This window comes from Hibiscus syriacus, unplaced genomic scaffold (genome assembly GCF_006381635.1).
Source record: "Hibiscus syriacus cultivar Baekdansim isolate YM2019G1 unplaced genomic scaffold, ASM638163v2 tig00110377_pilon, whole genome shotgun sequence".
NCBI classification, from domain to species: domain Eukaryota; kingdom Viridiplantae; phylum Streptophyta; class Magnoliopsida; order Malvales; family Malvaceae; genus Hibiscus; species Hibiscus syriacus.
In genome coordinates, this window is record NW_024062711.1 from 279263 (window position 1) to 305247 (window position 25985).

Below are 25985 nucleotides of genomic sequence, written 5' to 3' on the forward strand. Positions count from 1 at the left end.
GGTGCATCACTTTGAAAAATTGATTTTGGGCTTGATTTTGGTTCAAAATACTTTGTGAAAATTGTTTAAAAAATATATTAAGTATAAAACACAATTTTACACATTTAGTAAGGTTTGAAATTGATCTTGAAGACTTGGAATAATAATTTGATATTCGAGTAATTAAATCGAATATACTTAGAAAATTATTTGTAAAATATTAAAATTCATTTATACTTGATTTGTTATATCAAAACATCAAAATGTTTTCAATAATCTTCCTCTTTTTGATATAACAAAACATGTGTGTAATTTTAAGATTTTCTTTAAAAATAAATTTTGAAAAATTAAGTTGGAAATTACACTTCTCCCCTTTAAAACATTTTAACACTTTAACATTTCTCCCCCTTTTTGTTAAATCAAAAAGACTTAAAAATCGATTTAAACAAGGTTTTGACAAACATAGCCAATTAATATATATATATATATATAGCTTAAGCTGTTAAGATCAAAGATCAAAAGAGAGATTAGCCATTAGTTTCATAATCAATATTCACAATCAAATGTGAATTGACATAATTGGTCATAATGAACTAATATGATGCAAAAATTAAGAAACATTAAGCTCAAAATAATAAAGTTAAAATAAAACCAAATATATATATAATAATTTCAGTCACCCAAGCATCCAAAAACATAACTCCTAACAAATTCAACCATTTAAGGATCTAAAATAAATAATCCAGAAACATCAAAATCAATCCAAGTTTTAGAAAACCAAAAGAGCATAATAAGGAAACAAATCTACTCCATCGGAGGATCGGGAGGAGGAGGATAATGAGCTCAAACTTTAAGAGTGAGAGCGTCCATTTGTTCACGCATCTCCCGCTGAAACTCAGTAATTTGAGACTCCATGGAGGCAAACCTCAGATCAAACGACTCTAAGAATGATCGAAAATATGGTGGCGTTTGATCTTCTTGCCGTACTGGTTCCGGTACAGGCTCATCGTCTAGTATGTGATCGTCGATATCTTGCATGAGCTGCTGAAATTCTGGATCATCGTCAGCAGCCGGTGCCGGAGGAGGAGGAGGAGCACGAGAGGAGCTAGGAGCAGCTCGTGAAGAAATCGCTCATGGAGTTTGCTTATCGGGTCGAAAGACCCAAATACCTGTTTCCTCGTCTTGTTTCCAATCCGCTTTCTTCAACGAGGTGAGATTGATTGGGTTTTGGAGAGGAATAGGATTGCCAAGAGAAACATTTAGACCAAGTTTGATAAAAAGGTTACTAAGAAGACATCCATAAACTAATGTTTTGACACGTTTTGAATGAAGAATGTTTATGATATCCACTAGTTGACTAAAAATAATGTGGGGCAGATTTATTTTGTTTTTATTCTTGAGACAGTGCATCCACCATAAATCCCTAGCACGAAGAGTGGAGTACCTACCTCCGGATGGTCTAAACCACCAAGAGATCATCAAATGAAGAAAACAATCGTGATGAGAACGTAGAGTACTAACACTAGCGTTTGGAACATAAGGATAATCCACAGTTTCATTCTCATTAAATAAACCTTCGTCATTTAACCTAAAACGGAAAGCTATAGTCTCGGGGTCAATATTAATATATTGGCCTAAAAGATATGATCTAATTGCTATAGTCCCACATTGAGTTTGGTTTTGAATTCATACCACATTGGAGTAGAAAATATGGACCAATTGATGATAGACGATAGGTTTGAGGTGAAACATTTTATCAAACTTCCAAGTTTTAAGAATCAGAAGGTATTCGCAGTCAATATCTATCATGGCTTGAAGAGAAGGAATACGCTCTTCCCGGATTCTATAGGATTGGAAAGAATTTATGTACCTAGAGTACAAGTCGTCTCTACGACGCTCAGGCATATTAAAACAGGATCATATAAGAGATGTAGGTGGAGGAGGAACGGGATTAGGAAGTTGGTTTGAACGAGAACGGCTCGATGAAGTTCTAGGGCGTTTGGGATTATACATGGTTTAAGAATCGGAAAAGGAATGAAACCTGCAATTTGAAACATATGTATACACAATAATCAATCCCAAAACTCAATTGAGTCCTCAATAATTCAAGGTTCTCTAAACCGAATCCTAATGAGCAAGGTTTTGAAAACTATTTGAAAATAATTTTTGAAAAATCATAATATGTATAGTTTTCATGAAAACAACATAATTAAATCAAAAACATCAAATTTAAAAATTATATTCATATTTTCGATTTTTATTTTATTTTCGAAAATTCAAACAAATTTGAAAATTTGTGAGTTTTTGATTAAATTGGTTGTAAAATCTAGTTTGAAATCATCAAAAAATCAATGCCCGATATAATGTTCATCCTAGAACTAATTAAAACTAGTCCTAAGTTCAAAATATGATAAACTAGAAGTTTTTAGAAAAATACCTTGAAAATTTTGGATTGATGAGAATGAGATGTTGTGTTGCACGATTTAATGATAGTAATAGGACTTTGGGATGAAATGAGGATGAATTCTGATTAAAAACGATGATTTTGGAGTAAGAGGAGAATTTAGAGAGTGAGAGAGGCGTACGACTCATGAGGGTGTAGTTTTAGGGTTTGAAACAAATGAGAAAATAAGCCTTTTAAACCCAAAAACCCAACTGATGCATCGATGCACAAGGTATCGATGCATGACCTTGTGCATCGATGCACATTCAAGGAGTGCATCGGTACACCTTCATGGTGTATCGATGCATATTCAAAGGGATGCATCGATGCACTGTTAAGTGTATCGATGCATGAAGCACAAAAATGACAAAAATCCATTTTAAACACTAAAAAATGCTAAATTAATTAGCTCTAGTGGTATTGGCAACTCATATATTGAAAATTAATCATGTTCAATCAATCAAATTAATCCTTAAACAACATTTGAACCAAAAATTAATTTTCACCAAAGAGCATAAACTTCCCCTAACTAATAGCAATGAATGCAATCAAAAATTACTATTTAAGCATTTTTCATTTATTCTTAAAAATGTTAAAATTATTTTAAACACTAAGTGAAGATAGGTCAGTTAAACCTAATTCTCTCCTAAGTGTCCAAAATCTTTCTTTGTCTAAAGGTTTTGTAAAGATATCCTCTAATTGATGAAAAGTATCAACAAATTCTAGAACTACATCTTCCTTAGTGACATGGTCTCTAATGAAGTGATGTCTTATTTCAATATGCTTAGTTCTAGAGTGTTGGATGGGAGTTTTAGTGAGACAAATAGCACTAGTATTGTCACACTTGATAGGAATGGTACCTACCTCAATTCCATAATCAAAAAGTTGTTGTTTCATCCATAAAACTTGTGCACAACAACTACTGGCTGAAATATATTCTGCTTCAGTGGTAGATAATGCAACACAATTTTGTTTCTTTGAAAACCAAGAAATCAACATATTTCCAAGGAATTGGCAAGTACCGGAGGTTCTTTTCCTATCTAATTTGCATCCTCCATAATCCGCATCAGAGAAGGAATGCAAGCTAAAACTAGAGTCTCTAGGATACCAAAGTCCTAAATTAGGAGTGTCCTTAAGGTATCTAAAGATTCTTTTAACAACTAGTAAATGTGATTACTTAGGGCATGATTGAAATCTAGCACATAAGAAAATACTAAACATAATGTCCGGTCTACTTGCAGTTAGATAAAGCAAAGAACCAATCATTGACCTATATAATTTAACATCCACACATTTACCTCCTTCATCTATGTCAAGCTTTGTTGATGAGCTCATTGGAGTGTCATGCGGTTTCCCATTTTCCAGTCCAAACTTCTTGAGCATGCCTTTGACGTACTTAGCTTGATTGCTGAAGATGTCATCTTTTCTTTGCTTGATTTAGAGTCCCAAGAAAAATGAGAGCTCCCCCATCATGCTAATCTTGAATCCACTTTTCATTAGCATAGAAAATTATTGGCAAAGAACATCATTAGTAGAACCAAATATTATATCATCAACATAAATTTGAACTACTAATAAATCTTTACCTTTATGCTTTAAAAACAATGTAGTGTCAACCTTCCCTTTTGAAAAACCTTTTTCAATTAAAAAGTTTGACAATCTTTCATACCAAGCTCTAGGAGCTTGTTTTAAACCGTAAAACGCTTTTGTCAATTTAAGAACATGATCTGGAAATTTTGAATCTTCAAAACCTGGAGGTTGTTCCACATACACTTCTTCTTTTATAAAACCATTTAAAAATGCACTTTTAACATCCATTTGATATAATTTAAATTCATGAAAGCATGCAAATGTTAATACCATTCTAATTGCTTTCATCCTAGCTACGGGAGCGTATGTTTCATCATAGTCTATGCCCTCTTCTTGAGTATACCCTTGAGAAACAAGTCTAGCCTTGTTTCTCACTATATTACCACTTTCATCAAGCTTAGTACCTACAGTAGATTTATTACTAGGCCTTTCAACTAATGTCCATACTTTACTTCTCTCAAATTGATTTAACTCTTCTTGCATAACCATAATACAATGTTCATCATTTAATGTTTCTTTAATATTCTTAGGCTCTATGCATGAGATAAATGCAACATAATTACAAATATTTCTAAGAGAAGATCGAGTTGTTACCCCATTGGATGGATCACCTATAATCTCACCATCCTTGATATAGTTGTATTCCCTTGGGAAAGATACTTCCCTTTCTTCAATGGTTGGATTCTCGAGAGGATCTTGAGTTTCCCCATCTTTCGTTTCTTCCTTTGATGATGGTTCTCCAACGTCATGTCCAACGTCATTTATATTTATAATGCTTTCATCATCATTCAAATAAGAATCCTTTCTCGGAAGGAGATTATCATCGAAAACAACATGTATAGATTCTTCTACAACCAAAGTTCTTTTATTAAATACTCGATAAGCTTTAGAATTTAAGGAATAACCCAGAAAATTCCTTCATCACTTTTAGCATCAAATTTGCCAAGATTGTCTTTACCGTTGTTTAAAACAAAACATTTACATCCAAAAGGATGAAAATAGATAATGTTAGGCTTTTTAGTTTTAAAAAGTTCATATGGAGTTTTCTTTAAAATAGGCCTAATAATTACTCGATAAATAATATAACAAGCGGTATTTTTGGCTTCCGTCCAAAAATATTTTGGCAAATTATTTTCACAAAGCATGGTTCTAGCCATTTCTTCTAAAGTTCGATTTTCCTCTCAACAACTCCATTTTGTTAAGGGGTTCTAGGTGCTGAAAAATTATGGCTAATACCATTTGAATTAAAAAATTCAGTAAATCCAAGATATTCAAATTCAGTTCCATGATCACTCCTAACACTAGTTATAGAGTAACCTTTTTCGTTTTGGATTACTTTTGAAAATGTGATGAATTTTTCTAATGCTTCATCTTTAGTACTTAAGAATAGAACCCAAGTATATCTAGAATAATCATCTACCAAGACAAATGCATATTATTTTCCCCCCAAGCTAGTAGTTCTAGATGGTCCAAAAAGATCTAAGTGGATCAATTGTAATACTCTACTAGTTTATACATCATTAATGGATTTAAAAGAAAGTTGCTTCTGTTTTCCTTTAGCACAAGCATCACAGATTTTATCATTATCAAATTTTAGTTTAGGCAACCCTCGAACTAAATCACCTTGAATTAGCCGTTGCAAAACGCTCATACTAGCATGTCCTAGTCTCATATGCCATAACCAACTATTATGCTCATCCTTAGCAACTAGGCATAAATTAGTCATATCAATAGAATCTAAATGCACCATGTAAATGTTTCTTATTCTATGACCAACAAGCATAATCCGATTAGATGCAATGTCAATGACTTTACAACCATTATTTTCAAACATGACATTGAATCCCTTATCACATAATTGACTAATGCTCAAAAGATTATGCTTTAACCCATTCACATATAAAACATTTTTAATTTGTATGGAAGATGTATTACCTATTGTACCTATACCTTCAATGTGACCTTTTGAATTATCACCAAAAGTCACTTCTCCTCCATTTTTGGCTTTAAGCTCTATGAACTGGCTTTTGTTCCCGGTCATGTGTCTTGAGCATCCACTATCAAGGTACCATGAGTTTGAATTTGTTTCCCGTGCCTTGTAGCAATTCTCCTTTTCCTACAAACATAGATTAATTTCTAATTTTTGGTACCCATATTCTTTTGGGTCCATATTCATTAGTTTCCAAAATCCTAGTCCCCTTAGGTATCCATTTGTGTAGGATATCCTTATCTTTAGTAGTAATGAGTCCTTTAGGAACCCATATACTTCTAATGATTTTTCCATTAGAGGTCCTTTAGGGGACCTCTATGATTGTAGTTTTTAAAACTTTTTCTAACAAAGTTGGATTTTGAATTTTCACCATTTTCAAAACGTTTTGTTCCAACTTTATCAAAAGAAGCTTTAAGATCATCAATTTTCTTTTGATGATCATCATTGACCTTTGAAAGTAAATTTTGTAAATCCGAATTTTTCTTTTCAAACTATTCTAGTTTGATTTGCAAATCTTTGATTTTACTTTCAAAATCATTGGTGGTCTTGGATATATTTTGAGACATTATTTTTATATTTTAAAAATAATTTCTCATAATCCGAAGCCAACCCATTATATTCCTCTAATAACTCATCATAAGATAAATCATCTAATTCAGATGAGTTAGAGGTTACCTTAGAATCTTCCCCGAATACCATCAAGCATAAGTTTGCTACTTCTTATTCCTCTTCATCGGAACCTTCTTCATCGCTCCATGTAGCCACATGAGCCTTGTGCTTATTCTTTAATTGACCCTTTCTCTTCTATTATAGGCAATCATATTTGACATGCCCCGACTTTTTGCATTCATAGCAAATGATAGAGTCCTTCTCTTTTGGTTCATTTTTGAGGCCTTCATTTCATTTGAATTTTCTTCCTCGGTAAGGTCTCATCATTTTTCTGAACCGTTTGGCAAATAATGCCATTTCCTCGTCATCGTCATCGTCATCTTCATCCGAATCACTCTCATCTTTTGTGGATTTGAGAGCAACTCCAATGTTTTTCTTCTTCTCTTTCTCCTTTGGTGTCTCATCAATCTTATCGAGGTCCACCTCATCTTCAAACATCATTTCATGAGTGAGGAGGGAACCAATTAGCTCTTCAAGAGTTAAGGACTTTAGGTTCTTAGCCTCGATGATTGTCGTCTTCTTGGATTGCCACGATTTTGGAATTGAGTAAACTAACTTCCTCACAAGCTTTTCTTTTGGAATGATCTCTCCATATGATTTGAGACCATTGACAATCGTTGAGAATCTATCCGTCATAGCTTTGATATCTTCATTTGGTTTCATCCTGAAATTTTCATAGCTATGTGTTAGAAGACTAATTTTAGATTCTTTTACCTTATCAGTGCCTTCATGAGTGACTTGTAGTTTATCCCATATTTCTTTGGCGGGTGTACAAGATGAAACTCTTCCATATTCATCTAGTCCAAGAGCACAAAATATGATATGGATGACTTTGGAGTTGAGCTGGAACATTGTTGTCTCTCCTTCACTCCACAATCTTGGATGAGTGAGAGGCTTGATATATCCATTTTCTACAACATTTCATGCTCCCATGTCACTTGCTTGAATGAAATACATCATCATATTATTCCAATAGGCATAGTTAGCTCCATTGAAGAAATGAGGCTTTTTGATGGGCATCGAATCGAGATCGAAGTCGACATTTGAAGTAGAGGTCATTGATGACTTGATAATCGATGTAACTCTTCCCGAATCAACTCAAGAGGTGATTAAACCTTCAAATGAGTGAGGCTTTAATACCAATTGTTGAGTTAATCGATCGATGGAATTGGGCAAGAGGGGGTGAATTAGCAATAAAAATTTTGGTGGAAGCTTTTGTAGAAAATTGAAAAGATTTGCAGAACGATTTAGAGTGGTTCGACTTTCTCAACCAAAGTCTACGTCCACTACCTTAGCTATCAACACTAAGGATTTTCCAACAAATTAACTAATTTGTTCTTTCTTTTGAGGCTAAAGAGATAACCTTACAACTCCCTCAAGAATATACCCCAATTCTTGAGAACACTCTTTCTCAAAGAGAAGATTACAAATTTGCAAACTTACAAGGAAATCCTCACAAGGTAGATTGTTTGCACAATTCTAGAACAAAGAAAATAACACTAAAAAATGAATACAATTGAGTACAAGTAGTGTTCTTGAAAGCAAAATGAATATTGAATGAAAAATAGGCTTGAAATGCTCAAACTTGAGGTTTGATGCTTTCTCTTTTATTCTCTCTTAATTCTTGTTTCTTGTGTTTTCTTGTTATTGATCAATGGCTTCTAAGCTTGTTTAAATACACCTTCAAATGATTCTGAACGTTGGGGATGATTAGTGGAGTCAATAGAGTCGTTTAAGTGTGAAAATAATTAATAAAATCAGTTGGGAGCGTCAGTGCATCGATGCATACCCAAGGTGCATCGGTGCATCAAGTGTAAAATTCAAATATTTTGACCGTTGGACCCTTATTGCATCGATATACTAAGAGTGCATCGGTGCACTAAGAGTGCATCGATGCATGAAATGCATTCGATGTTTCAAAATAGCCATAGTGCATCGATGCATGGCTGGTGCATCGATGCATTAAATGCATTCGATGTTTCATAAAACTCTGAGTGCATCGATGCATAGTATGTGCATCAATGCATGGAATGCATTCGATGTTCAATTTATTCCATGGTGCATCGATGCATGGATTGGTGCATCGGTGCATCACTTTGAAAAATTGATTTTAGGCTTGATTTTGGTTAAAAATACTTCGTGAAAATTGTTTCAAAAATATGTTAAGTATAAAACACAATTTTACATATTTAGTAAGGTTTGAAATTGATCTTGAAGACTTGGAGTAATAATTTGATATTCGAGTAATTAAATCGAATATACTTAGAAAATCATTTGTAAAATCTTAAAATTCATTTATACTTAATTTGTTATATCGAAACATCAAAATGTTTTCAACATCAACCCTCACTTTCTCTTTAGCTATGAAGAACCCAAGACTTTGAAAAATCAAAACAAGGTTATTGGAGGGATTGAGGATGAATTTGAATCTTAAAAGAAGTATAAAAGATGCTCAAGAACTTACCTTTAGCTATAGCACTTGGAGAGGAAAGAAGGAGAAGGAAATGATGAGAAGAAGATGAATGGAGATATAAAGCTCTCATCTTTTCATGAATGAGATAATTACACTTTTGGTCCTTCTCATTTTACATTATATTCAAAAATCCTAATTTTATGACTTTTTGGGCTCAAATTTAACCTAATTAAGCCCAAACTTTGCCCAACAACTTCAATTACAAACTCCACGAGGTCTACATACCTCTCATGTAAAGTCAAAACTACTAGCCGAAATTCTGGGTGTTACAGAGGGTTTCAAATACCATTAAGTCAAAAAAATATTGTTTAAAGAAGTTTAACTCATGTAAGTTAAGTTAAAAATCTAAATCTTGTGTTTTCTTATTTTTCAAATTTCTAAATTAATTTTAATAAAAATTATTTTCACTTATTTTTTATTTTTAAAAATCATTTTCTAATTGTACAACTAAATATGTTTTCTTCACTATTTTCTATTTTCTATAAAATAAAAATAAAAAATAGTCTATATTTTTAGAACCAAACTCACTCTTAACTTTCTTTTTTTCTCATAAATGGAACTTCTGATTTTCATAGGTATTATTTTTTTTTTCTATTATTTGAAGTGTTGTGACACTGAAAATTATACTTTTAGGACTAATGCTTAAACTGAGAACATATGCGTTATGCAGTTTAGTGAACATACTTATGTTTACGGGATCTTATAGAAGAAATGATTAAATAAAAGTCAATTGTACAATAAGAAATAAAGTTAGAATATTTTTTAAGATACGATGGAAGAATAAACAGATGTTGACCACTAAAATTAACGTATCGTGCGTTATCAACCGATGAGATTGTTAGAGGAGAGACGAGAGGTTAATTGGAAGAGCGTTTAGAAGGTACAAGTTTTACTGGATCGTTTGTTGACGAACAAAGAAAGACTTTGTAGACACCTCACGTGGACGAGCGATGTTAGATTTGCAAAAGTGAGGATGAAGATGTGATCCATTTGTTGAGGTTCTATAGTCGAGCTTGACGATAATGACCAAATGTATAATCATACTAAATTTTTCAACTATCACATCAATTTTTCAGTTAAATGTTAATGATTAATAGTTTGATTGACATTATTTAACTAAGTAAATGGTTTGATTATCAAAATTAAAAATCGGTGGTCAAAATAAAACCCACTTATAGTTAAATGGTCATAAGTGTAGTTCACTCAAAAAGTACATTTATTAGGCCCTATCTGATAATATTGTTTAAAAGTACTTTTATGTACTAATGCCAAAATGCTAAAAGTTGAAAAATAAAATGCGGTGAAAATGGTGGTTTCAAACCAACCGTAAAAATTATAATTTCTATTTTTTTTTTCATTCCAACTTTGCATTTAGAAGCAAATTTAATAATTTTCACTCTTACTAATGCACGGACTCCACTCAGTTATGTATTTATATTGTATATTAATAGTTTAATAAAAACATCTTTTAAAAATAATTTATTAGTTTTCATAATTTATTTTAATTATTTATTATATAAAATATTATTTATTATAATTATATTATTTATTTTTATTATAATTTAAATCGATACAATTCATGTATAATAATTTTTTTAAAATTTATTATTGTTTAAATTGATATAATTCATATATAAATGTAAATGTAATTTAAATGTTATATTTTTAATTTACAACATAATGTCTATAATGGACATTTTAGCTTGTCAAACTCACTTTTTAACGGTAATCTCAAACAATTAAATTTTAAACAACACTTTTAAACAATACTTTTAAAAATTCGTTTCTACAATACTTTTATGACGCTTTTCAAAAGTAATACTAAACTGGCCTTAATATAAAATTTTAATTACAATGATATTGAAACTAGATCAAAACATATATAAAGTAAACTTTTTTGAAAATTAACCTCTTTAAAATTAAATAAGTGACCTCACTAGTAAAAGAAAATGATGTTCTTCTTAGAGGTAATGAATTCAAGTAATAAATTCAGCACAATGTATATTGTCAATAGATTAAGAAAATTTTAAATAAATACTACCTTATGATTGACTCGTGCATTCTAACCACTCGGATACTATCTTATAGTAATAAAACAAAAGGAGTTTCGAACTTATTAATAGAAATTGTTTTAATTGTAGCACTTAATATTTTATATATAAAGGCCCTACTTTGTTTAAACTTTATCCAAAACCAATTGAAGAAAAGAAAAACATGCAGAGAGCTGGTTTAAGTCTTGATGTACCAAAGAAAGAAGATATGCCATCCATAAAGGAACGGGGTCCTTTGTTATCATTTCCTAAAGGAAAATGAATTAAGTGGAACCCGAATCTCTATTTAAGAATAAGACCATTGCTTGACTGACAATTTGGGTGTCTCCCAATCAAGTAAATCAACAGTAGAAAATTACAATTATTGCCCTTCATTATTTTTTAGCTATGGTATCATTATCAATGTTGAAACTGATTTAATGTGTAACTTAGACATTTCATTATGGCTGTTGGAATTCAATGGAGTCATCATTGGCGCATCTAGTTTACCAAAAAGTAAGTTATAGTTAGGGTATGTGGCCCAGAAATAAGATACAAGCAAAATGTAAAGAGTAGGGGATTGAAACACAGATCACTATTAAATGCTATCAAACAAGAAAACAACAAAAATAACCTTCATAAAACCACCTCTTTCTATAGTACAAAACCAGTTCTTCTTCATCATCATCGTCACGTTTATAGCAACAACACCTATCATATATATATATATATATATATATATATATATATCTCACACCCTTGTTACTTTAAGGGGAAAGAGAGCTATGGCTATATCTGGTTTCTCGAATTATGATGCCATTATTGCAAGTTCAATATATATTAGGTGATTAATGATGAGTTCTGTTCGGATATGGCGGTAACGTTATAGCATGGTCATGCAGGTGAAAATTGATGCAGTTGCTTGAATAGCAAAATTTGACGTATGTCCGAAAGTTTTTGTCCGAGCAAACTGTATTCGGACCGGAGCCGATCATTGTCCGTCCTTACAGTGTGACAGTAGTACAGAACCAACCTCAAACGGTTGTTCAGTTCTCGATTCTCGACTCTAAGCCGGTTCACCTGGTTCCTTAGGTTTTCTAAATGCTTCTGTTTACGCATCCGTGACCTCCTCGCTGATTCTCTGTTGGATATCATACGCCTCCTCTTTCGTTCCTTGATGACGGAAAGCGCCTGGTTCGGTTCATCTAAAATAGAGTTTGAGTTGGTTCGGTTTTGATTTGTTTCGTCTGAACCGGAACCCGGTCCCTCTGGGTCTATTGATTGGGTTGTGTTAAAAAGTTCCGAGCAATCCCACGGCAGCGTGAAGCCGCTTTCGAAATCCAGGAATGGATCGTAGTCTACCAATGAACCGGATGAGAAATCGACCGGAATAGTGGACAACATGGCTTTAATAATAATAATAATAAAAGAAAGTTAAAAGAAAAACAAAGCAAAAGATTTAGAAAATATGCGGGGGAAGGTAGGAAGGTGGAGAAAAGGGAAGAAATGCAGTGTAGGGGGCTGATATTTATGGGCGAAGCTGAGAAGTGCTGTGGGTCCACGTGATTGCATGAATAATTGAATATCATATGTATTTTACTTTTGTAAATACGTATATGGACCGTATATATGCATGTAATTTTTTTTATAACTTTTGAGTCATGTGGCCCTATGGTGGGGTTTTCAGTAACATCATTGAGAAAGCAAAAAAAAAAAAAAAAAAATTGGGGCGACATATGACATGAGCTCAATTGGGTCCCTTGAAAAGTGATTTTCTTTTTATTTTGGTTAAAAAAATGTGATTTTGTTATTTTAATTTTGCTTAGTCACGAGAAACTGAATAGCGTGGGGTCATGGGAGACACCTGTCTGAATCTGATAGGGTCTAATAGGAAGCTGACGTGGAACGTGCGTATAGTTGGGACTCCCGGATGATAAAAATTAATAATAATTCTAAATAGACACTAGATTTGTTTAATAGTTAGGTTTTACGTTTAGTTGATTCAGGTTTTATTTTTTCTGTTTTGTTTTAAAATTTCTCGTGTGACGAACCATATTTGCTAGGGTTTTGGGTTGACTCTTTTGTCCTCGAGTTTAAATTTTTATATGTTTTGCTATAATTATTTTCTTCTTTCTTAATGAGTGATTTTTAATATATATATATAAATTTAATTATTTTTTCAACTATGATATTTTTTATCTGTTCTCCACTGAACTCTTTTATAAATTCAAATTAAAAAGATAATATAAAATTTATTGTTTATAAACTATAAATGACTAATATAACAAAAACTTTATAATACGTCAATTATGTAAATTATCTATTATGAACTTTATCAGCATTAAAATTAAACCATTTTTTTAAGTAAGAGCTTATTATAATAGAATAAAAAGAGCTTATGACATTGATAATGAAATTATTAAAAAATCACTTTAATCCTAAATGCAGGGGAAAGTACACCTTATCAATATTATTACAACAATTAGAAGTTACTAACATTAAAAGAAACAACGGGCCAAGTGTCGTGATCGTCCCCTATATGGGGCCACGACCAGGTACATACGCCAAGTCCAACCATATATAGGGCCTATTGGTGGGGTAGATTAAGATTGTCATATTTTCAAGCATGTTAATGTTTTAGGTGGGGAACTTGGGTAAGGTAGGTTATCTCCATTTCGAGTATTTTAAGTGTACTCGTGCCATTTCTATTATTTTATTTTCACATATATGTAGGGGTGGACAATCCACTGGGTATGACTGATCCATTGGGATGGTAAAGGTGTCTACACATCTTCGAGGGCTGCCATACAACCTAGTTGATGGTGTGGGTGAGTGTGGACAATGTAACCCGATACTTTTACTAATAAACTATTTTCCTTTTTTCTATAGGAAAACCGAGGTCGGGTGTGTTCATCTGATATTCCCTACGGGCTTGAATTTTGGCATGAGGAAATTCTATGATGGCTTTGTGATTGACAATAAGGTGGATACTTGTTAGATATATTATCGTGGACTAAAGCGGACTTGACTTGGGAAGGGTCCTATTTCAAGTGTCGCACCGAATAAAAATCCTAGTCAAAAGGATAAGTCTGTGACACTTAATATTAGAGCAATGTGGTTCAACGTGGCAAATAATTTTTTATCCATATGAAATGCTCTTTTGGGATATAGTCCAAGCGCTTTAACGCGGAGAGTAGGCAAGGTAGACAATGTTCATGTTGAGCGCTTCTAAGAGGGGAGTAGATGGGATGAATTGGTATTACGTCGAGCTCTCTCGCATACGGAGTAGGCAGGGTGTCTATATTATATGTTCTTGTGGGATGTAGGTCAAGCGCTTTAACACGGGATTAGGCATGAAAGACAATATTCATGCCGAAAATTTCTAAGAGGGGAGTAGGTAGGATGACTTGGTCTTATACCTAGTTCTCTCATGTGTGGAGTAGGCAGGGTGTCCATACTATATGCTCTTATGGAATGTAGGCAAAGCAATTAAATGTGGGGAGTAGGTAGGGTAAACAATGTTCCTGTTTAGCGCTTCTAAGAGGGGAGTAGGCATGATGACTTGGTCTTATGCTGAGTGCTCTCGCGTGTGGAGTAGGTAGGGTGTCCCTATTATAAGTTCCTTTGGGATATAGGCCAAGCGCTTCATTGTTGGAGTAGGCAGGGGGACAGGATTCATGCCAAGCATTTTCAAGAGGGGAATAGACATGATGACTTGGTCTTGCACCAAGCTCTCTTACGTGTAGAGTAGGCAGAGTGTCCCTATTATCAGTTCATTATTGGAGTAGGCAGGGGGACATGATTCATTCCAAGCACTTCCAAGAGGAGAGTGGGCAAGATGACCTTGTTTTGCACCAAGCGCTCTTACGTGTGGAATAGGCAGGGTGTCCCTATTTCACGCCAAGCGCTTTCACGGATGGAGTAGGCAGGGGACAATGTTTATATCGAACGCTACCAAGAGGGAAATAGGCAGGATGACCTGGTCTTGCACCAAGCGTTCTAGCGTAGAGAGTAGGGAGGGTAAATTAATGTAGTGCTAGCACATGATTACTCAATGTTGGTAATTGTGCAATGGGTGCTTATTCCCTAAAAGTACAGAAGCGTACATGTTCAAAATATACATGGGGTGCTTATTTTGATGTGTTGAAGAGTTACTTACCTTGTATAGAAAAAATGTGCTACATTAGAATATTTTTGCCAAGATGCTTATTTTGTGTTGTTGTTGTGATGTTTGATGTGTTGTTGTTGCAACTATGGTTGTTGTGTGGCTTGTGCTATGTGATTGTTGTATGTGGTATGGGGTGCTGAATGTTTTACATTGTGACAAACTTTTTTTATGCTAAACACTAGCGTGCTTACATATTGTTATTGTTGCTTTACAATTCTATTTATGGGTTAATTGGCAATGGTCGGAACACGTTCAAGTGGGTTAAGGGACCAAAACAGATTTTATCATCTACAAGCTGAGGTAGTAGCATTGAAAGTTGAATTAGTTTAGGGGGTTGAGTTAAATCAATTGAGGTAGCTCAAGCACAACTCACCCAGTCATTAAGAGAACTCAAGGATAAGGTGAATGGTTCTATCAAGTCAGAGTTAGAAGAAATCACAGAGCTTAAGGCTCATGTCAATTTGATTGAATTGGCTATGGGTAATACAGGTACAAGCTCGAGTGAGAGAAGTCAGAAGGTCAAGGTACCAGAGCCTCAACAGTATGAGGGAACACGGGATGCCATTGAGCTGGAGAATTTTTTATTTGATATGGAACAATACTTTAGGTTAATGATGGCTAGTTCAAAAGAAGACAAAGTTTCTTTGGCCTCGATGTATCTGGCAGATGATGCTAAATTGTGGTGGTGATCCAAATTTGTTAATGGGGTGGGCTCCATTAACATGTGGGACGAGCTGAAGAAAGAATTAAATAAAACATTTTTTGAAGAATGTGGAATACAATTCACGGAGGAAGATGAAGAGTTTAACTCAAACATGAATAATTAACGAGTACGTGAGAGAGTTTGCGGCACTAATGTTGGATATACGGGACATGGCTGAAAGTGATAAGGTATTTTATTTTCTGAAAGGGCTAAAACCATGGGAAAGAACAAAGATTCGAAGATAACGGGTGGAAGATGTGTCAGAGGTGATGGCAGCTGCCGAACGTCTTACTGATTATATCACTTTTGCACCTAAGAGGAAGGCTCCCTTCCATGAAGAGAATTATTTAGTTAGTGATGGTGGTGTTACGAATTCAGGGAATGTGAATAAAGTGACAAGAAGAGATATTTCTCTAATTGGGGATATTATAAAAGGCCATTTTCTAGAGTTTCGATGCCAAATGTTTCAAGTAATGGGTCTACACAGGGTGGTGAGAAACCAAGGCAATCTTGGGAGTCTCATCCTAACATTGGATATCGACAGAATGAGGAAAGGACGAGAACTTCTTTGGATTATTTCCTACTTAGGGGCCTAATTGGATTATTAAATGTCTGTAGAGGATGACACTTAATGCTTTAGTGAGTTCGTCAAAGGACGAATCCCCGCAAGATCCACTTGAAGAAAATTGTGAGAATGAGCTAACTAGGGTGGATTCGATTCAATTTTTGTATGCTCTTTAGTCACAAGTTAGCAAGTTAAGGAAGGAGCCAGTGAGGGGTCTTATGTATGTGGATATCGGGATAAATGATATAGCTTCAAAGGCTTTATTGGACACCGGGGAAAGTGACACTTTTATCTAACTGGAAAAAGTGAAGAGGTGTGACTTGGAACTCACTAAAGATGTGGGACTAATGAAAGCATTGAATTCATTGGATGTGGCCATATGTAGAAGCTCTAAGAAGGTGACAGTCAAGCTAGGTAGTTGGGGGGGGGGAGATTTATTTTACCTTCACTCATATTGATGATTTTGATGTGGTTTTGGGTTTTGATTTTATGATGTCAGCAAGAGTTATCCCTATGCCTTCTACAAAGTGTTTGGGGCTGATGTGAGAGATTTCGAGTGTGGTACCGATAACTTTAATGCCGAGGGTGGGGAAAAAGACTGGAGCAATAAGAGTGTCTATCAACTCGGGACCAAAAAAGAAAGTTTAAGTAGCGCTCGTTGATAAGGACATAGACTATTTGAGTGGGGTAGAATGTCATGGTTGTCCCCTAAATAGGGCCACAACCAAGTAGATATGCCAAGGCCAACCATGTATAGGGCCTATTGGTAGGGTAGATTAAGATTGTCCTCTTTTCAAGCATGTTAATGTTTTAAGTAGGGGACTTTGGTAAGGTAGGTTGTCTCTATTTCGAACATTTTAACGTGTAATCGTGGCATTTCTATTATTTTATTTTCACATATATATAGGGGTGGACAGTCCACTGGGTATGACTGATCTACTGGGATGGTAAAGGTATCTACACATCATCGAGGGCTGCCCCTACAGCCTAGTCGATGGTGTGGGGGTGAGTGTGGACAATGTAAACCAATGTTTATACTAATAAACTATTTTTTCTTTTTTGCTACAGAAAAATTGATGTTGAGTATGTGCATCCGCTATGCCCTATGGGCTTGAATCTTGGCATGGGAAAATTCTATGATGGTTTTATGATCAATAATCGGGCGGACCATCTCTGCAAGACTCTTTGAACCATAAGAAGAAGGCTAGGGGAAAATAAGGATAACAGGAGTTCATCTAGCAAAATGGAGACTATTGCTGGAGGTATAGATATTGATGGACCTAGGAAGATCAGGATAGCCTCATTGGGAGTTGATATGCTCCTCAATGAAATTAAAACAAAAAAGAAAGATCATCTGGATAGGGCTAAAGGTTTAGAGGTCAGTTGTAGTGTGAGTAGTGGTGACCCTTCTATACCAAATAAATGATCTTAAGTTTTTGGAATGTTAGGGGGATAAATAATGGCCTCAAGCTTGGTAGAGTGATAAGGAGAATGGAGGCTTTAAATGTTGATGTGGTTTGCTTCATGGAAACCAGAGTGTGAAGTGGTAATTTCTATAAGGTTGTTGATGCATTGACTACATATTGGAATATTACTACTAATTATGATTTTTCTGATGTAGGTAGACTATGGATGCTATGGAGAAAAGGATTGTCTTTTTCTATTTTAAAGGGTTGTGACCAGGCCCTTTCAATTGTAGGAGATGTGGCTGGCCATAGTTTAGTTGTTACTGTTGTTTATGGCAGTAATAATAGCGTGGCTAGAATGAGTCTTTGGGAGCATTTGAAGAATTTAGAAACCGTCATTGGTCCCTCCCCATGGCTTATTGGAGGTGACTTCAATGTTATTTCCAATGCACAAGAAAGCTCTGATTTTGGTAGTTTGGGTTTGCATTGCACCTCTGATATGGAGGAATTTAAAGGATGGTTAGTGGACTTGGAGTTGCAGGACCATCCTTTCACTGGTTCACTTTTCACTTGGTCAAACAAGCAAGAAGACTCTTATTTTGCTCAAAAATTATACATAATTCTTATCAATTCTCAGTGGCTGCTGGAGTTTCCCGACTCATTTGTGGAGTTCCAAGCTCAGGGAGTCTCTGATCACTGTCCTGGGATAGTTTGGACTCAGAAGAGAGCTCAAGTCCATAGGCCTAAGCCTTTTAACTTTTTCAATTGTTGGACTGCAAATGATAATATTTTTAAGGTTGTTAAGGAGTCTTGGCAGGAGCAGAGTGTAGGCAATCCAATGCAAGTATTGTTTACTAAAATGAAAAGACTAAAGCCTCTGTTAAGGGAGTTTAATAAGAGCCATTTTTCTAATATCTCTGGTACAGTGGTTGGGAAGAAAGCACTACTGGAATGTATCCATATTTATAACCTTGGCCATGTTGATAAAAGAAGAGTGGTTGAGAAGAAACATATTTAGGCAGACTTAACTGCACTAGAAGCTGCTGAATTTGAGTTCTATAGGCAAAAAACAAAAGTTCATTGGTTACAAGAAGGAGACTTGAATACTAGATTTTTTTCATCAGAGAGTATAATCAAACAAGAAGAGAAACACTATTAGAATTATCAAAGATGAAAATGGGGTGTTTCACGAATCCTTTGATGACATGGTTGTTGAACTGGTTAATTTTTTGAAGAATCTCATTAGCGCTGCTGACCGTTTGGCTAAGGGTTGTTCTGTGGAGTGGTTGAAGCCTTTGTTGGATTACTCCTTGCCTGATGGAGTTGATGCTTTCCTTGCTAGTGAGATCACATATAAGCAGATCAATTAGGCTCTTTTCAGGCAGGGAAAGGATAAAAGCCCAGGACCTGATGGGTACACATCCTGGTTTTTCAAGACAGCCTGGGAGATTGTTAGTATAGATTTTCTGGATGTTATAAGGTACTTTTTTTATTCATCCTCCCTTCTTCCTACTTTCAATGCCACAACCATTGTATTGGTGCCTAAATCTTTGAATGCTTGTATGGCAAAGGATTTTAGGCTTATGATTTACAAAACAATTACTAGGATTTTGGTTACTAAGCTAGCAGTTTATTTCCCTGAAATGATATCCCACAACCAATCTACTTTTGTCAAAGGTAGAAACATTCTGAAAAATACCTTGCTTGCTCAGGAGATTGTTAGGGGTTACTCTAGGAAAAACCTTTCCCCTAGATGCTCCTTAAAAGTATACCTCCAAAAGGCTTTTGATTATATTTGCTGGGATTTCTTATTGATTGTTCTTGAAGCCTTGGGTCTGCCTGGTATATTTTGTGGATGGATTAAAGCTTGTGTAACAACCCCTAGGTACTCTATTTCTTTAAATGGTAGTTTGGTAGGGTACTTTATGGGTGCAAGAGGAGTAAGGCAAGGGGACCCATTACCCCCCTATTTTTTTGTTCTTGTCATGAATGTCCTCTCATCTTTGCTGAATGTTGCTGCCAAGAATGGTGTTTTTAGGTTCCATCCAAAATGCAAGAAAACTTCTCTTACTCATCTCTGTTTTGCTGATGATCTTTTCATATTTTTCCATGGGTCATTAGATTCTATTTTGGGGTTATTAGCACTTTAGACATATTTTATGAGCTATCTGGCTTAAGGCTAAATGCTATGAAGTCTAAAGTTTTTGCATGTGGGGTGCTTGTGAATAGTCTAGATCATATCCATATAGCTACTGGTTTTAAAATTGGTCAGCTGCCTGTTAGGTACCTGGTGTGCCTTTGGTTACTAGTAAGCTTACAAGTAAGGACTGCTCAGTTTTACTTGTGAAAATTAAGGACATGATTGATAAATGGTCTAGCAGAAATTTAAGTTTTGGGGGGAGATTACAGCTTGTGAAGTCTGTACTGTTTAGCATTTTTGGCTATTGGAGCAGGTAACTTATCTTGCCCAAGGGTGTCATTAGAGATGTTGAAAAACTTTGCATGAGAATTTTTTGGTAGGGAAGTGATATTCTTGCAAGGGGGGCTAGAGTGAGTTGGAGTTAGGTTTGTTCTTTAAAATCAGATGGTGGTCTAGATCTGAGAAAGTTAGCTGATTGGAGTAAGGCTTGTTGCATTATGCTCGTCATAAACATTTTAGCTGGTGATGGTTCTTTGTGGATTACTTGGATTAAAGATTATTGTTTTAAGTCTATGGATTATTGGACTGTTGACAGTAATCCCCATTTCAACTGGATTCTTAGTAAGCTGATTAGGTTGAGGGAGGAGGCTAGGAAACTGTTCTGCCCTGTTGCTAACTTGTCTCAGATCAATGGTTGCTGGATTTGGGATAGTATTCGAGATAGGAGGGACAAGGTTGATTGGCACAGGCTGATTTGGTTCCCAGCTCATGTCCCTAAATTTTATATAGTGGTCTGGATGGTTATACTAGACATGTTGCCAACCAAAGACAGATTAATCAGATTTGGCATTCAGACTGATAATGTTTGTGGATATGTGGTGCTAGTTAGGAATCTCATAATCATCTTTTCCTAGAATGTTCCTTTGCAAGGGAGGTATGGGGTGCTATTTTGCAGGCTTGTGGTCTTCAACATGAGGTGTTGAACTGTTGGGATGATGGCCTGCACTGGTTGACCTTGAATTTGAAGGGTAAATCCCTACTAGTTCGTATTCTCAAACTAGCTTGGACTTGTTATGTTTATTTTCTTTGGGAGGAACGTAATCACAGGCATTTTAGAGGTGTGATTCGTTCAGCTGCTGCAGCTGCTGCAATTGTAAATAAAATTAGAGAGTCTGTACGAATTAAATTGTATAGGTGTCACACGAACATGATGGATGATGTTAATAGGAGGCTGTGTCTAGATTGGGATTTGATCTAGTGTTTGTCTTGTACTTTGTAGCAGCTTGCTGCTCTCTTTTTAGATGAATAAATCTTTTACTTATAAAAAAAAAAAACAATCGGGTGGACACTTGTTGGACAGATTATCGTGGACTAAGGATTACTTGAATTGAAAAGGGTTCCATTTCCAGTGCCGCACGAACTAAAATCCTAATCAAAAAGGATAAGTCCGTGACACTAATCATCCACAAAACACATTGTCCTATCAACACTACCCAATTAACAAAAACAAATTCACCTCAAAACAGGGGGCGAAGCATTCTCTGATCTCAACATTTGTTTCGCGAAGAACATCTGGAGCATATCAAAGATTCTATTGACGAACGGAAAGGAAAGCAGCTCCGGCTCTCCACAAGGACACAATGGGCCGCCTGTATCTACCCTCGACAAAACGCTAACGGGTCGCAACGTCTATTAACCCCTGTTTTTTTTTTTTTGCCAATGTATCAGTAAATATATTTTCCTGTCTGCTAATCAGCTTGAATACACCCTCGCATCTCGATATTACTTTAATACAAGAATCAATCAGATTAACAAAAAAATTGAATATGGATATCAATGACGTTTTGCTTTAGTTTTTCTATAAAAATTAAAATTATTATTATTATATAAAATAATAAAATAAGAAAGGTAAATTTTGTTAGCGACAAAGCTTTAAGCGACGTAAGCATTATCAATTCAACGGGAAAGTAATCTTTTTATATAATCTAAATTTTTTCTCATTCAATAAAAAGGAAATCCCATTATTATAAGTTAAAGTCAAGAAATAGTTTCTCACATAAAAATGTAAACAATTTAAACTAGACCATAACATTATAATTTAAAAAAAAAATTATATTTATTTCATTAAAATAATAATTGGATCAAATAATTCTTACTTTACATTTAAGTAAAGGATTATAAGATTTTGTTTTAAATAAAAAATTATTTAAGCATGACAAAAATATAGGAGTATAAAAGTTAGTAATTCTGGTGTGCAGTTAGCAATCGTTACTGAGTTTTCTTTCGTCATTAATCACCGTGGTTATTATATAATACAAAATGAATTAAAGTATTTACATAAACACTTATAGGGAATCCATAGCTTAGTAGAATCACGAGTGAAGCTGGAAAAGAAAAGAAAGCTAAAAAATTGAAAAAAGGAACTCTTTGAAAATGGTTAGCTTGAGGCCTACAAAGCTTTTGCTCCAATTAATCACGACGTTTGGGTGAAAGTAGAGCATGGATATTGTGTTTTTTTTTCTGTTTCAATGATTACTTTAATTGACTGAGAAATTAATTAGCTTAAAGGGCCAACACGTAGCATTTCGCATATTCTCCATGCATGTTAGAATTCGTTATTACGACAATAAATCCAGTTTAGAATATTCTTTGGGTTGTTAGTTTTCTTACAGAAAAGCTGCAAAGTGGTTAACTTCCATTGGACGTTGGAAAAAACAGTTTGCACACAAAGAGTTGGGCAGTGATGTAAAAAAAGATACCTTAATAAAGACGATCCATTTATTTAATTTGTCCATTTTATGACGTAAAGATTCCAAAAAATTAGCAACAGCTGCTGTCCTAGGCCTAAATGTTTGGTACAACAAGATTCAAGTGTTTCCTGAATTGGGCATGGGAGTCGCAGTGCATTATATAATTGAGATATATGGAAAACAGTTTAAAGTAGTTGGCTTTAAAGTGATTTCAAGGGCAACTATTAATTTGTTTTTTAAGGTCTTTAATGGCGGTGGCTGATGGAAGAAGAAGACAGGCCTCGACTAAATCCATCACATGACCGGACTTTTATTTGGTCAAATGGTTCATGTACAAGGGAGAGAAACCAAGAATTCTAGATCAAATTAGACTATTTATGTTTTAATAGTTTACATCAAATTTTTCATAACCATTTTTTTATAAAATAATTAAATATTATTTTAAAAACGATTATTACTTTTATTTTGAAAATTGGGGATTTCTGAGTTGATTTGGATTAAATTGGATCAGATTCGCCATCGACCTTTGGGCTAGGTAGGTAGAATACCTAAAAACGTCTTTTAAAAATAATTTTAAGAAAACTCATTTTTTAGACAAAATTCAATCCGCGCTACCAAAGACTTATTTAATTGGATTTGGGAGTCAGTTACGCGTGAGGAAGGGTTAGCACCCCCACAACGCCCAAAAATTGGTACTGAATCGCTTACACATTGTCGTAATGGTGGAAATTAGGAATCGAATATAAAATTAAAATATGATCCATTTATTGAAATATAATTAATTTACTTCGAATTAATTGTTTAAAAGAAAATCTTTTTACTCGATAAGAAATCTTGAAATTTGCAATCCTCCGTTGGGAAAACTATCTCAACTATTTCTCATTCGTAAAAGAATATTCCCTCATTGCTTTGAAAACGTGAATCGAATATAAATTGAGAATCAGCGTTTGCATAAAATAAACAAATTGATGTTTAGTAACTTACATTGCATCATTTGAATAAGAACACATTAATTAGTAAAATAAACTTGATTTTATTTAAAGTTCCCATGTCGTTAAAATGACATCGAATTGCACCACTTCAACCAAGAGATGCTTTCCACGCTCATTCTACGCATTAGTGATTATTTCTAGATTAAAGGCGTGCAATGAAAAACAAATGTGAATGGAAATATGTAAAATAAAATATTTACAATAGATAAAGCCAAATAACATTTATTTAGAATAATACATAGATCCACAATGTACAAGATATACATATGAATAAAGGACTAGCATAAAATAAAATATTACAGGTCAAAATACAAATAATAAAATCAATAAATAATCATATTCGATTTAAAGAACCAAAATAGCAAAAACAAAAATTTAAAGGACTAAAATAGCAAACATAGAAATTCGAAGGATTAAAATAGAAAGAACAGAATTTTGAATGGTTGAACCATAAATATAAATAAACCAGATCCACAATCAATATACAATAAATAATATAGGTACCAGACATGAAAATATCCCCAAAAATAATGTTTATGGAGTAAAATAAAATAAACTAGAAACATAGAGGATCAAATAATAATTAAATCATAATATAACAGTATACAACACACTGACTAAACTGAAATAATTACAAATCTCATGACCAAAGTAAAACATTGACAATAATAACAGAATAAGTAAGAACATGACTAAAATACAGATAATGAAACATTAGTGCTCAAAATAAAATAAAACATAACTTCATTAAATGACTAATAACAGGACATTACAAACGTGGTGGACCTAAACTGCAATTTCCCCCCATAAATTAAAACAGACAGGTGAGATTACAAAACAGGGGGGACAAAACACGTTATTACCCTACTGTTTGAAGACACGGAGAGAGGAAGGTGGCAAAACGACACCGTTTTGTGTGAAGCATATAAGCCCCAAAATGAGCTTATTTTTCATTTATCTCTCATTTTTCCACTTCTCCGAAAACAGAGAGGGAGAGAGAGTTATAAAACTCTCTCAACGTCCCTTGTCGGAGAGAGGGAATTGCCTCTTATTGGAGGCAGCCACGACAACTCGCGGCGGCCGAAGAGACCCAAACCCTCCAAAAGCTTTCCCCTCTCGCCCTTAACCCCGATCTAAAGCTTCCTTCCTCAAAAACCAAAACAGTAACCCTAGATCTATAAAAAAATATACCTTTCGAATACGAGGGAACGACGACCTTTTGGACTCCCCACTTGCTTCGGATCCAGGTATGTTTTTTCTCATTCTCTGTTTCCTTTTTTTCCTTTTATTTCAGTTCCTCTTTTTTTCGGTGTCACTGTTTTTGTTTCGGTTCTCCCCTTTTTCTCTTGTGTTGTCTCTTTTTTTCCTTTCAACACTGAATGTTGTTATATTTTTCTCTCAACCCCTCGAATCACCCTTGATATATTCTCTGTCTTTTTGTTCCTTTTTATTGATGAATGTTGATATCTGATAAATCCCCTCGGGATTTTGGGTGTAATTTGTTTTCTATTTTTTATTTTGATTGATGGAATGTTGATTAACTCAGTCATTGTAGGATGGAAGCTGCAGGCGGGAACAGTTCGACGGTAACAGAAGAAATGATATGTAGCGGTAGAAGTTAGGGTTAAGGTTTCAGAAACCCTAATTAGGCTGGGTCAGATCGAATCTGGGTCGGATGTTGGGGCTGTTGAGTGGCTTCGGGTATGGCTGGTACTGCTGTAGTTAGGCTCTTGATGAGATGGTTGTAACGGGTTGGGTCGAATTATCTGCTTGGCTTCAGGTGGTGGGTTACTGGGTTGTTGGATCGGTTTGGGTTTGTACTGTTGGCCTTGTAATTTAGCCTACAAAATGTAAATAATTTTGTTAATAATAAAATAATAATAATAATAATAATAATACAACAACAACAACAACAACAATAATAATAAAAATAATTTTCGAGACCCAGATAAAAACGGGTGTCTACAGCTGCCCCTCTTTGCACATTCTTGTGTTAAAAATAATAGGGCAAAGACGAAAAAGAAAACCAATTTTTATCCGGTTTTCTTTTTTGGTTTTGGAATTTATAGGTTTTTTGGGGGGACGAC

General features: G+C 34.6%; 1 protein-coding gene across 1 annotated transcript; it reads right to left on the reverse strand.

Annotated features, from left to right (window-relative positions):
• Positions 1-12068: 12068 nt before the first annotated feature.
• On the reverse strand, positions 12069-12578 carry LOC120121533 (bZIP transcription factor 11-like). The gene has a single exon (XM_039140869.1). The coding sequence runs from the start codon at positions 12576-12578 to the stop codon at positions 12069-12071; it is 510 nt and encodes a 169-aa protein (XP_038996800.1).
• Between the last annotated feature and the right edge of the window lie 13407 nt (positions 12579-25985).